The sequence below is a fragment of the Tinamus guttatus genome, unplaced genomic scaffold (genome assembly GCF_059628265.1).
Source record: "Tinamus guttatus ecotype Peru unplaced genomic scaffold, ASM5962826v1 Tinamus_guttatus_pri_ptg000213l, whole genome shotgun sequence".
Lineage (NCBI taxonomy): Eukaryota > Metazoa > Chordata > Aves > Tinamiformes > Tinamidae > Tinamus > Tinamus guttatus.
The window spans coordinates 11,503,573-11,518,294 of record NW_028288747.1 but is presented as its reverse complement, the minus strand read 5'-3'; the positions used below and the strand labels follow the sequence as shown (position 1 = coordinate 11,518,294).

Sequence of the window (14,722 nt, the reverse complement as noted above, 5' to 3'; positions counted from 1 at the left end):
ACCAGACTACACAGATTGAGAGAAAAAAATGAGTCTTAAGGGAACACAATCTTTCTTTGTGTGGGTATGTATATGCGTATACATAAGTATTTAAAAGTATAGACATTAACATTACCTAAGTCATAAATATTACACTAAAATGAACATATACTTAATTTAAATGCCTAGATTGTCTTCTAAGCACTAAAGACACAAAATGTGCTCTTTGAAATTGCTTTCACATAGGATTATTGAAAAGAATGTAAAAAAGTGATGTAAATCTAGTTTAGTATTTAATTATAGAGCTTCTGCGTCCTACCCTTCTCCAACGTCATTTCTTTAGAATAGCCACATACCCAGTTTGCAGCAATACCTTTACACTGCACTCGCACTGCCAGCAGAGGAACTCCACCAGGGCTCCGCGCGCGTGTCTCGGAGCTGCCCCGCAGCTCTGCAGTCGCACCATTAGCTAATGGATGTCTAGCCAGCACCGGGCACGTTTCTTGCCTGGCAGCAGCCGATTTTCACAACTGCGTGAGGTCCAACAGCTCCCCTTGCTGCACGGCTTCAGGCCAGCCGAGCTCAGGCACCGGTTCCGGGCTCTCGCACACCAGACGTCCCCAGGGACACCACACCACCCCGACCCGCATGCTGGGCAGGCCTACCCTACAACACGGGCGTTGCTGCTTCTGTTTCTTTTTTAAAAGCCTGGACAGGATGTTTTCTACATGAATTTTTCCAATAATTGTCAAGCTATAGGGCTCTGCATTCTCTTTTCACAACACAGCTACCGCTGCGAGCACGAATGGGTGTTTTCTCACATGATGCATTCTGTACAATTGCAACTAAAAATTATCTAGCCGCCCCGCAGGGTCTGTTTGTAGTCTGCATCTTTAGAAAACTAATCTGAAGCATTCCAAATTTCTGCCATGTCTCACCCACACTCCTCTAGCACAAACAGATTTAGTCATCACAGGCTTTATTTAATCATACCCATCCTTTCAAAGATGACCTGCAAGAAAATCTCCAGATCAATTTACTTGCATATTACGTGAATCAAAAACCTGACATCACCTTGCCTGTACTCAAATGGCCCCAGATAACGGCATGTTAAAAAAGAAAAAAAAAGAAAAAAGAAAGTTTCCCAAGTAGCTGAAGTAGTGGTCACAAATGAATATGCTTTTCAACAATAAAAAAGATGCTACTGCACATTATGTGGGTTATACATTCAATTGCAATGCAATCTGCACTGCAGGGGATAGAAATGGGGCCAGCAGATTTGCCCCAGTGTTACGATACCTGCTGTTCTGGAGCTCGGGGAGCACGAGACACTCCGGCTCCGTATGGGAAGTCTCGTGGTTGAGCAACACATCATTTTGACTATTTGCTTTCAAATCAAACCATACTTGTTAATGTGAGTCTAATTGCCCATGACACACTGACTTTAAGGGCTACATTCCTATAAAATCTTAAATAAATACACCACAGTTATAATTAAGGTATTATTAAGACAGCACTCAACTGCTGACTAATTTAAAAGATATTTCAGTGCAGCAGGTCTACATACAAGCTCACCGCTTTGGAAAAAGAAAGCTATTAAGTGCTACGTTTCTCCCTCCAGAATAATAAGGATCCATTGGCATCAAAACATTTTGTACACACAAATCCAGCCTACTAATAAAATAAGCAGAGGGTTGTCATAAAAATATTGCCTGCAAGTACAAAAACCCACCATATTTAAGGATGGAATGAAAATTTCACCAAATCAGTTCTTAGTGAAAGTAGCGATCATTTCTGAAGGGGGATTGAAATCATTCAACACACCATAAGAATTAAAATGAGCTGGCTGCCCTTCTGTAATCAAGTAGCAGGTTCCATGACAACAGATGAACGTTGACCCAACCATTCGGCATGTTAAGAGAGAAAGAGAAAATACATATATGTGTGCGTGTGTGTATACATAAACAAATCTGAAATATGCAACCCAGTAGACAGAAAGGCAGGAAACAGGAAAGGAAAAAAAAAAAAAAGACTCACAACAAATGCCCAGTTCATAGCAAAGCACAGCTATTTAAAAGTGTGATTATGAAGAAATACTGTGAAGAAGTAAAAATTTTAAATGAAAAATCACCCTAATTTCTTTTCCAAAAATACAAAATTATTACTGCTGTGAATGTTAAACCGGTGTCCATCTAACTCACTGCCTGTTTGCTGACATGATGGTATCAGAAAAGCATCATTCCACTGTTTAATTTAATTTTAAAAGTTCTGTCTCTGTCTTTTAGATCTTATCTAAGATTATAATATATTGTAAAGTACTATTTAGCAATATTTTTAATCGCTCATATCTGGTAGGAACAAAATGCTGATTATTGCATTTCAGACAGGAATAGTAATGCTGCAACCGAAACATTTGTTTACAAACCTGTTGCATAAACCAGAATGACTCTACATGATGTTTTGTTTTTCACTTAAACCTCTTTGTTAGCAAAACCCAGCATCTGGAAATTGTTGACGGAAAGCCCAAAAGGCATAGTGTCACTCCAAGTCTATAGATAACTGAGACTTGGTACCGGAAATCTTTAAATCTGTTCAAAAATGAATAATGGAAGTAAGTTATATGTGAGGGAGAGGAAAAAGGCAAGAAAAGAAATGGAGACAGCTTCTGGGAATTTTGAGAAGACTATGCTACGCAGTCCTGTAGTCCATCAAAAAATATCTAAGCAAACACATTAAAAAAAAAAAGCATTCTGCTGAAGAACAATTTGATTAATATAAAAACTTTGAAAATACTTATCTTTTACCATGAAAATCATCTCACGTAGCACAAGCTCAGTTTCACCTAGTTGTTACATCGACATTTACTAATACGAAGAACTATTTATCAGCTACAGCTATTGGCAGACAGCCCCGTGGCACCTCAAATTTCTTCCACCAAAAATAGTTCCCTCCGCTCACACCCGGAGAAAAGCCGGGTCACCACTGGAAGGCTGGAAGAGCCTTGGCAAGTCCTGCTGGCCCCCAGGTCACCCTCCCAGAGGATGACACGGATCCACTGTCCCCACAAGTCTTAGGCTGCCGTAAGGGATGGTCCAGGCTACCCCAGCGCTTACGAAAGCTGCTGTGATTACAGTATTACCCATGACCTGCAAAGGACGGGCCGTGAGGCCGCCAATAACAGGCGCTGCCGCTGCTGTGCTCTAGCTAGGACTCGGTAGCGGTCTCAAGGCAGCCCTATCATCACTCACAGTGCTCATCCAAGATGCACAGTGCTCATCCAAGAGACCTGGCACGGACCCAGCCGGGGCGTCAGCGTCCCCTTCGCAACACCAGGGATGAGAACCACGCCGCAGAACTCGGAGTTTTACTTATTATCTTTAATATAGTAACACCTGCTTAGAAAGAACTGCTTGCAAACTTCAAGCACGCAGGCCAAGGAAAGTAAATTTGGAAGCAATTTATTTCAAAAAGAATAGAAAGGAAGACACACAGACATGAATTTCACTGTTAGTGAAAATGATATAAAAAAATGAACCAGCAAACTTCACATTAATCTGTGAGTAAAAGAACAGCAGCAGCTTTTAAATGATTTTGACAGGCATAGTAAGTGGTAGTAACTTTATTGCCATAAGCAAAAATCATCACATAATTTTCCAAAAGAAAACTTCTTAAGAGAAGTTTCATAGCCTTTTTTAGTCCTAAAGAAATAGTTTGAAAGGTTTCTTCAAAATATATTCAGTTAAAGCCATCCATGCCTTGACACTATTCAAACAAAGCTCCCATGATTTCAAAGACAGCATCAATTTTCCCAATTTGTGTGTATTCAGCAGCCAATTTGGAAAGGATTCTTGGAAGAGAAGTGGAATTAAGCACTACAGATCTGGACAGCTAACGAGCCCGTGTCATGGCTTAGACATCATGACATGGGTGCACCGCGACGACTACTTGTGTCGTGAGAGCGCTCTGAAAGCGACGCTATCGTCCTTGCAGGAAGGCTGCTCTGCTCCGGGCTTGGTCTGCTAACCCCGGCCGGGGAAAAGCGGTGAAGCTGGCTCCGAGGAAGCCGTTCTCGTGGAGGAGCGGGGCAGCCCTGGGTGCCTCCTGCTCCCACGCTCCGGCTCTCCCGCTCGCGCAGGCCTTTGTTTGGCAGCAGGAGGAGAAAAGACGCAGGGAACAGATTCCTGCTCCCCTAAACGGCCAAAGGGAGCCGCGCGATGGTCTTTCTACGAGCCGAAGTGGCTTGATTTAGCACCAAAACTTTAGGACGAGCAAAGAAATAAAAACCCGTCTGATGCGCTGGGGCCATTCTCAATGCCGCTACCCGGAGCGGCGGCGGAACCGCAGGCTGCGCAGACCCGCTGCGTTCGGCACCGGCGCTTCCCGACCTCGCGTCTGAGGGAAGGACGGTGCGAGCGCGCAGGGACGGGGCGCGGGGAGGCGCCTGGGGCCCCGCGGCGGGGCGCGGAGCCGCCTCCCCGCGCCGCAACGCGGCCGCCGGCGCGGAACGAGCGCGCCCGCCGCTCCCGCAACCGCCGGCCGGCGGCGAGGGAGGCGCCGCGGGGCCGGCACTTACCCTCTGCGCGGGAGCGGATCTCCGAGACCGCCTTCTGCACGGGCGGCATCGCGGCGGGGATGGCGGCTGCACCTGCCGCGCGGAGCGGGGCGATGCGCGGGGCGATGCGCGGGCGGGCGCGCCGGGCAGCCCCAGGCGGCAGCTCCCGCCGCGGCTGCGCCTGCCGCCGCCGCTCGCTGACAGCGCCCGCCCGGCCGCCTCCCCCCGGAACCTACCAACTCCCGCCGCCCTCCTCCCGCCCGCCGCCTCCGCGGCCCCTCCGCCAGCGCCAGCGCCGCCCCCGCGGGCCGCGCACCCTCCGCGGCGGCAGGAGCCGAGGCAGGCGCGGCGCCGCCGTGGGACAAGCACGGGCGGGTTTGCGGGTTTTGCCGTCCCCCCCCGCGGCGAGGCCCGAATGGAACGGGCCGGCCTGGGCCTCCGCCAGCGCCGGGGGGCGGGAGCTCCGCGCGGGAGGTGGCTCCGCGCCCGACCCCCCGGCGGCGCCTCGAGGCAGCAAACGGGGACGTGGGGAGGGCGAGCGGCGGCCGGGGAGGCGGCTGCGTCTTACGGGGAAAGGAGATAAATAGAGACGGGCTTAACGGCGGCGCTCGGGCTGGAGAATGCAGCTTGCGCGAGGGTGCCAATCAGTACTAGTCAGTACTTGTGGGCAGAAAAGGAAAGCCCAGCTTTCCAGCCCAGGGAAAACAGAATAATTTGGAATATGGATTTGGAAATAAATTGTCTGGATTTGGAAATAAACACAGTTTTTTAGTTTTTCTTTGTCCCCCCGCCCCCCAGGCCATTGGCTGGGAAACCCGCTGGAGTCTGGCCCTCAGACCAGTGTGCTCCTCTGCATCGGCCTCTGCAGCGCCCTAGATGTGTTTTGGTCTTGGATGAACAAAGATGATGGGGTGATGTTTATTTATTTATTTACTAGAAAAACGTGAGATAAAATCACAAATCACATGCACTTCACATCCAATTTTAAGAACTGCTTTGTGTAGGTCAAATTCAGACCTGTCAGAGGCTTGGGCAATACAACTTACTTTGATCAAGGGACAACTTTTATTTTTCTTCTTATATGACATAAAAGCCTCGTCGAAGCAGCCAGACGACTGTCTCAGGAGGAGAGATTCAACTGATCTGTAAAGGTCCAGCCTAAGTAGGGCCTTTTCCTGATAAAGAAAAACCTCATGGATGGTTTTGCAATTCTTTAGAGGTATACACTGTAATTGTGTGGCTGCAGCAAATTCACTGGCAATTCCCTGGCAATCTGCTGTCAATATACATGTCAGTAAATGTGCATCTCCCTGAAATCACCACAGTCCTACTGCATTCCGTGAATGACAAATAGCATTGCCACTGTAATCCACTTTAAAATCCATTTTAAAAGGCTGTCTAAAGTTTTCTATGCTGTGGGATCTCTGGCAGGTGCAGTTTTCTGTTATCGAGGAGCATCAGTAGCAAAGTAACCCACTAGAGTATAGAAGATGTTAAAAACAATGCAGACAAGCGCCCAGAGACACCTGCATCTCTACAAGAAATTTTCTTTTACAATTCCTGTTTTAGTAAACCTCTGGTAAACTGTTGCATTCATTTCATTATGCAGCAGACACTCTTCGCCCAGGTGCCATCCACACATGCAAAGCTATATTAACTACTATGTTTTCTAAGAGTTCCTGTCCACTTGCAACATGCTGGAGGAGAAGCCCAGTAGCCTTGCTCTCTCCTCTTTACCTTCCTCCCAGGATCTGCGGGGAGAATCAACTGTCCCTTGTAATTCTTTATTCTCTTTGGAAGAGCTCCATCCCTTCACCTCCTACGGTAAATAAAACCTATGTTGCTAAGGCAGTTTCCATGTCCACACAACTCCCTTCCTTTTTTTTTGGGTAGAAACAGGTTTGCAGCTTTTTTTAAGCTTCCTTTGACAGACACACTCCAGAGTATGCTCCATATTTAAGGAATCCAGTATTTGCCTCTGGATCATAGCTTGTTCAGGATGTGCACAACAGGATGCAAGAAGGAAGCAAGTGAGGCCAGGGTCCAGTTTAGCTGTAAACTCTTCCATGGGAACCAGCATGCCACAATCATACTTTAAAGGTTAGATAGTACTATAGGTTGAACTTCCTCTTTAATTGCAGTGTAGATTTTTAAATATGCTCAAGCTCTGATGCAGCTAATAGCAATTTCTAAGCGTTAAGATTATTGACAATACCTTTTGGCAGAAAAGTGGATAGAAACTGCCCTTTTTAAACATAGCAGGAATGTTGGAGATTCCACAGAAAAGAACGACACAAGTTATTTCAGCTAGAGAAAAAGGCTTGCAATGACAGCTGAAGTGTTGAGCTAGTAAAATAATATTGAGAAATGACTCAATTACAAGTATATTCATAGAACAAAAATAATTATATTCTGCTGCATAAATCCACAGATTAGACTAAGCTACTATGATGACTGACATAACCAGAAATAATGGTTGGATAATGAGGACCAGATTTGTCTATTTTAAGGACAGGCACTTTAAACCTACAGCCACCACCAAACAGACTTATAGATTCTCATCTTCTGCTGCCTTCAAACTGAGATTGACAGGACTTTTAAAAATTACGGACTTTAGTTAAATGAGGTAGTGTACTAATAACAGGCTGAGTTGTGCCACACTGTCTTTAGTAAAGGAGTATAGGAAGAAGATAGGAAGAAGCAAATACTGGGAAGAGAGCAGTACCACAGTGAAAATGTACCTTACCTGTGTTTGAAATCGTATGCTCCTCAGTTGCCATTTACTGAATTTTGGCATCTTTTTTAAGTCTTGGAGTGTTTAAAGTAGTGCAATGTTTTTTTTCCTCCTCTCTTTAATTTAATGTTTTGTTCCTAGTGTTCTAGGACAATGTTTCAGCTAAAGAAGTTAAAGAATGCATTTTATTTGCAAAGAAAGAATTGAAGGCAGTTTTCAAGCTAGTACTGACAGATTTGGGAGTTTAAAGAAGTGCTATAAAGTTTATGAGGGATGTTTGCTAGTACAGTGATGGGAAAATCTTATATCTACAGCATGCAGAATAAAAATCTCAGTAGAAACTATGATAATACTCTTACAGCTAATAAGACTTGCCTTACTGAATAAGATAGGTCACATCTATCCTATGTGACTCCTCCTTCAATCTGCAGAATTAGGTTCAGCCTTTGAGGTGGAAGTTCACCATTTCTTCAACCCAATTGTGTATTTCGTCCTGGGAATGAGCGATTTACTCTCTCTTTTAAAACAGAGAGTTAGGAGTTTCTCAGAATTTAATCACAATAGTGTTCCTTTCCCATATTGACATTGCCACTGAGCAAGACTATTTGCAAATCCAGAGTACACTGTCATGTGTTATGTGTTCTGGCTCAATTAAGTAATCAGCGTTAATGTCTTGCTCATAGTGCTCAGAAATAATTATCCTTTATAGTTTGGAGATACCTGATGCTACGAGAAGGACTTTCAAGCAAGTCATTGGCTGTCAGTAGCTTTCTTCAGGCCTTTTATGTGGCCCTTACATAAGTTGCCCCTCTCTTCCCTTTTGTAGTATAAATAAAAACTGATTTTATTTTTAAAACTAATGTAACAAGAAGCCTCATTCATAACGGCCATACTAACAAATCTGGGATAACACTATGATTTCTGCATGGTCTTATTACTTCAATTTTCATACCTGAAAATCAGAACTTAGGTCTGGACTTCATTATTCTAAGAGTGTTGTTCAGCTGTAGTTGCTGAACTAGATTGGGATTACCGAAATCTTTAAAATCAAAATATCAAAGCAATAAGAGTCATTTGGGGTTATGTGGTATTGCCTTTTTTTTGGAAAGAAGAAGAAAAAGGAACAAAAACTAGAGGCAGCATTAGCAGATTTTAGACCATGCTGTTTCTTCTTGCCATTGTGATGCCCAAAGGAGCTAGGGGATTATTTTGTCAGAGAGTTCTGTTACGAATAAAACAGGTATATTCCATCTAAGATTGCTGGCATGGCTCCTATTCCACAGTCTTTGGCTTATCATGGGTATTTCTGAAAAGGGGGGGAGGGGGGAAAGATAATCTTATCTGACCAGCTAAGTCTATTGGCCTTAAGTGATACAGACTATTAAACCCAACTGAAATTTGTCCTATAGTAAATGGTACTTTAACTTAAAATTTTGAAGTTGCACATTTCCTTTTTCTTTTTTTCTTTTTTTTTTCTTTTTAACCATAAGCCAAGCTACATGCCACTGTAGTAGCTACCCAGAGTAAGAAATATTCCCTTGAAAGTGAATGCATTTCTAGAAAGCGAAAATGAAGACTGTAGGCCTGAAGTCAGCATAGACTTCACATTAAAAAGAGAAATCCCGTTTTTTTCTGTGTCATTGTAAGCATATATGAAATGGTTTTAGTATATGTGAAATTTTCTTTTCTGATACACTGTGAGAAAACAGGTGGCCAAGTTTCATACTATAGTAGAAGTGAAAATTAATACTGCAACTGCTGATACCTTTCCAAAGAGGTGTGAAAAAGAGCTATGTTTCATTGTCAAATTCCATTTTTTTAATTTATTTTCCATTTCATAAAGTATTGCAGCAATTGGAAGTTGTGCCATTACTTTCAAACCCTCACAACTTTTTAACCAAACCTTTTAAGTTTAGTATGTAAAATACTTATTATCATAGCACAGGAATTTTCTAATGACATTGTCTAAATAGCTACATTTGAAATTAAAAAGGGACAGGGAACTCATAAAAGTCTACAGTTTGCCTATCGGGAGACACCATATGCAGTTGCTGAAGACTATAAAACAGTGCAGTGCTCAAAGGAGCAAAAACACATGTAACTGAATCTTACTTTCTTCACATGCTTTGACTCTCTGGATTAGCATTTGTTTTTTTTTATCATTTTTTTCAAACTGTTTTGCACATATCTAAGCAAAATCTTATGCAACCTATTCTATAGGGAGATCAGATAATGTGCTGGGAAATTCTTCTTGAAGCCATTAAATTTTGTTTCCTAGATTACATGTCACCTAATTATTATTCTCCAATTTATAAATCTGTCATGTTAGGTTTCTTTAAGATAGGTATCTTCTAAGATAAATATGATTCCAGGGTGCACAGGGTGGCATCCAGGCGGGTTTGGAAGATCTCCAGAGAAGGAGACTGCACAACCTCTCTGGGCAGCCTGTGCCAGGGCTCTGTCACCCTCACAGGAAAGAAGTTCTTCCTCCTATGGAGGTGGAACTTCCTGTGTTTCAACCTATACCTGCTACCTCCTGCCCTGTCACCGGCCACCATGGAGAAGAGCCGGGCCCCATCCTCCCTACAATTCATTCATGAACTGCTAAACAACCTAACCTATTTGTGGCTAACCTACACTCAGTAAGCCAGCAAAGTCTACCCAGTGTACTCATCTATGTTATCAATGTCTCGTAGCAAGAAATGAAGAATTATTTGACTTATACTTGCTGTTGCTTTGTTTAAATAATGGTGTTTTGTCCTTAAGTGTTCTATACCCTATTGCTCTAGCTTAAAAATAGATCAGAAAATAGGCTCACCAGTGCGAACAAGCTGTCAAGTTTTCATTACAGGATATGTTTGAACTGTACAAGACAGTGTAAATTTATAGTGTCTATCTTTTGTAATTATGAAAGACAACTTCTCCTTTTTTGAGGCAAGGGTTTTTTTTTTTAATAAAAGAAACCTCAAAACCCTCTTGTGGGTGTTCAGATCCATAGAACATACCTCATTATATATAATATAATTCATCCTCTAGGCTGGTGTATAGAAATCCATGAAGATGTCCCTGCCAGTTACCAACTCGGTTGTTTAGTTGCCAACTGCAGCAACTGAGTGTATAAATAATTCCCCGGTTCCCTAACCAATACCCCCAAAATAATCCAAACAGAAAAGAAATGGATCCAAACGCAGCATAACAATCAGAGGTTCAGTCTATATACCTTTTGGGTTGTCGGCCTAGCTCCATACTTGAGCCCAAGTTTCCTTCAAACACATGCATGATGAAATTACAAATGCAGACTCATGAACACTGGAATAGAGACCTAGGGACACTTAACTCCATAGCATAGGCCCAAGCCCACATTTGCTTAAAATGAAAATCAAGGGCAATTTATCTGATTTGCATTCAGTAATGCCACATGGAAGCATCGAATGGTCAACATCAGGCATGCTAGTTCATGAAAAGACTTGTCACATGCTTAAAGGAGCTGTGGGAGTTGCCAACAGCCAAAGTCAGGTGTCTAAAATGGCACAGTTCAGTTACGGTCAGCTTCTGGCCCGTTTCTTAGCATGGCCTTGGAAAGACAGGATAGGTAGCATTACATGTGCCATCAGGAATATAATCACCAAAAGCAAGCATGTCAGTTAAGATCCAGTGATCTCTTTTCCAGTAAGAGGAGGGGCACAATAGCTTTTTAATAAACGTGGAGGCAGGGAGATTTCCTCATCCACTTCCAAAACAGGCTTTCCATAACTACATTTGTACAAGATAATGACAGAATGGATACAGACAGAAAGAATGGCTACATGAGAAGAGATGCTTGGGGGCCTGTGCCTCCAATTTCATCATTTCCCCTTGATTGTGCCATATACTTCTGTAACTTGTCACACATGACTTCCAGCTTCTCAATTGTAGCTTTCTTTTACGTGTTGAACTGATTTTAGGATGACCTTATGTCTTAGCAAGAGCTACATGTTTGATAATTCTGTATTTTTCTATACTATTACCTCTACAGGTCTGCTGAGAAGTGACATATCTATGTTTTTTATTCTGAGCCTGCAAGGAACGTCTTCTATGACCTTGGATAAACACTCCCCCACTGTTTTAATTTGTGTGTGTGTGTGTGTGTGTGTGTGTGTGATTTGAGCTGTTCGAAACACTGTCTCTCGATATGCTTTTGGTGGTGCCAATCCCACTACAGTGGGGTGTAAGTGTCAGTGATAAGGTTAGTGCTCAAATGATCCTACCATCCAGGGCTCTCATGTTCTTAAGTAGTCGGCATAGGTCTCAATGTGGCAGTAGAGAATGTATCTTTTAGGACTGACAGTACTGAGGTATTGTAGGACCTTGTATGCTGCAAAAGGAAAGCAAGGGCTAAAGGAGAACAGGAAAGTACAGGTCTGTATGTGACCCTCTGACAGTCACTCACAGCTGTAAAAACTATGAGGAAGAACATAATGCCCGAAATAAGGGCTGTGCCAGAAAGCAAGACAAAGATTTGATCTCCTGCCAGACGTGCTGGCATTCATACTGCTTTCAGGACTGTTGCAGCATTCTGCAGGATCCTTTGATGTTTACAAAGTTGAGACAAACCCAGAAGCTCAGCAGACAGAAACTGAAGCAGTCATGCTGGTCATTGCAGCATAGAAATGTGGTAAGCAGCTTTGCCACATAAGGAAAACAGCACAGAAACAAGCAGCTTTGCATGTAAAGAAAATGGATCAGAAAGTGTGTGACTAACCACATATTTTTGTATTTTTTTGTGTGGCTAATCACATATTCATGCAAATACTTGATTAAAAGCACGCACCAAAAAACCCTCAGAAGAGGAACAATATGTAGATGTTTATGTTAGATTGGTTTCTTCCATGAGCACAAGCTTTGTAAGAAAGTATTAGAATATTGTCAAGTGGATGCCGCAGGTCTTCAAATTATTAAACATGGTCATTTAACCCTGCCAGTCACTGATTACTTTCACTTTAGGTAATTGGTGCATGTTTAGGCTATATGGCTTCATGCTAATAAGGATAGCATAATTCGCTGCTGTATTCCTCCATTTTATGATTTTTTTACACTTTTTATTTTAATGGTATTATGAGGTTGTAAATATGGATGCTGAACTACGACAGTGAAGTTTAGACTTAAAGCAGCTGCAGATACTTTCCTGACTGTATTTTAAAATGCTGATATCTAATTAGATGCATATCCGTAGGAGAATGAGAGGAGAGAGAATAGGGAGAGCCTGGGGAAAAACAAATGTTTTCAGTTTTCCAGGCAGTCAGTTAAGAAAAGCACTTCTGAGAAGAGATTTAAATATCTGTATATATATATCACCAGGAACTACAGTGACAGAAATATTCAAATGACAGTGAAGCAGAGGAAATCTTAAAACAAAAATGCATCATCCATCTGAAATGCGCCCAAAGCGGAGAGGATGCTGCTGGTTGTGCGCTGCGTGAGTCAGCTCTTTGTCTGGGGAAAGGGAGCAGGTGCCGCTCTGAAGCAATATGCGCTTTCTGTCCCCTTGCAGGGCAGCAGATGTGAGCCTGAAGACAGAGCTCTGTGCTCTCTGGTCTCTCTCCACTTTCACTACACCCAGATATCAGCAGAAAAGCTTGGTTGTTTATGAGAGAGAGAAAATGGGCTATGGGGGGGCTTTCTGTGTTAAAAATACGGTATAACTATTTGCCTGGGAAGCTGCAGAGCCTTTGCAGTGAATGTGGTGATCCACTTGGCTGTCAGAGCACTGCTTTATGGCATTGCTCGGAAGAAAATGAAAATAAACTCAGGGAGCAATGAGTGTGAGATTCTAAACTTGCAGATCCCAGGGCAGTCAAAGAATTTGGCAGCTAAATCTGTGGGCATTCTGGATTTTGGCAGTTCTGACCCAGGGCTACAGGAGCAGAGCAAGACCCTTCTCTGCAACTGCGCTTCCCAGTGTCACCTCCAGGATCAAGAAGCCCGTTAGCAGGTTAACATTCAGTCAAGGAAATACTAAATTTCTTCTGCTCTTCGTGTTGTCTCTACTCACAACTGTGTAGAAAGGTGGAAGCCACATGGCTGCAACTCAGAGGACTGAAATGGCTGAGGGAATGAATAAAGGAATACAGGAGGAAGGAAACAGCATACAAACCAGAGGAAGAGAGATCTGGTCCAGGAACTGAAAACAATGGGAAATGTGTGTTTAGTTACCAAAATACATCTTTTTTAGGCCACTTTAATTATGTCCCTACCTTTTGCCAAAGCCAATCGTTAAGTCCATGAAAATGTGCACTCTTAACAGTTCCAAACAAAAAGCGTGACATTCAGAAACTCCTGCTTTCTACAGGTCTGTGGACATATTTTTGATATTCAGCTTCTCCAAGACCTCAGTTAAGACTCTTCATTTGGGGACTGTTTGCAAATGGATAACTCTGGCAGCATGTGAGTTTTGAAACTCAGGACTGTCAGAAAATATTTGTGGAGTTTACTGCTCGTGTCATTAAGTGATTCTTTGAGGATGATATCCATCTATAAAAAAAGGTAGCTCTGATGGTAAAGATACCAAATGGTTTAGATTTAAATCTAATAGTTTTAATAAAAAGTGAAAATAAATCTACATGATAGTGATTTTTTTTCTTGTTGTTATCCTGGAGTACTTTGAAAGTAAAGGAAGTTACACTGTAAAGTTTACAAAGCCAGTTTGCTAACAGTTAGAAGCAACAGAATTCAGGCAGCATGTTGACTCTTACAGGGTTTTTTTTTTTTTTTTTGTAACGTGCACATGAAGCACTGCCTGGATTAGACTTTGGTCACATACATTACTTCCCCAAGTTTCCAAAGCAGTTTCATTTTCATTTTGTGTTTGTGAGGACTTTGTTTAAAGTCCTTTGTCTAACTAAAATCTCCCACTTTAGAAGTACCCATTTGTTTGTACACCCTAGATAGAGAATATTTATGACTAGATAAAAGTCTGCCAGAGGTAAAATTCACTGTTATAGAACAGAAATGCATTGGATAAACTGGTAGGTCTTGTTGATGTCTTTGTAAGTATTTACAACGCAGATTCTCCTTCACATAAGTAATGAATATAGAAAGATTTGAGGAGTGAAGATACTGGTCATGCACATGGAACCTCACAATAGTGGGCCCTTATGAAATATTCTAACCATGTGAATGTATATAATAGTGTTTTAGAAAGTGTTTTGCCTGACCTTTACACAAAATAACGTCCTTGTGCTGGGCTCATTAAAAAATGGAAGCATGCACCATGGTAGGAGTCTCTGAAAAGTTTTGAAAGGTTCTTAAGTAGATGGAGAAAATGTAATATGACAGATGCCCATTCTTCAGTGTTAGGGAGGTGAGAATTCATGTTTTATTTTTGGAATGTTTGATGTGTCAAAAAAATCTCAATCAGTCTGGGTAATCAACAATGTAACAAACAATTTAGCCCATACTTCTCTGCTCCCTTTTTATTT

General features: G+C 42.4%; 1 protein-coding gene across 4 annotated transcripts in view; it reads right to left on the bottom strand.

The window, feature by feature from the left end:
• The window catches only part of ATP8A1 (ATPase phospholipid transporting 8A1), an 87,275-nt gene extending 82,649 nt beyond the window's left edge, over positions 1–4,626 (bottom strand). For all 4 annotated transcript variants that reach the window (XM_088524753.1, XM_088524755.1, XM_088524752.1 and 1 more), the window contains exon 1: positions 4,553–4,626. In XM_088524753.1, coding sequence (XP_088380879.1) covers positions 4,553–4,601 — 49 coding nt within the window. In that variant the 5' untranslated portion in view covers positions 4,602–4,626. The remainder of the gene's footprint in view (positions 1–4,552) is intronic.
• Positions 4,627–14,722: the final 10,096 nt, after the last annotated feature.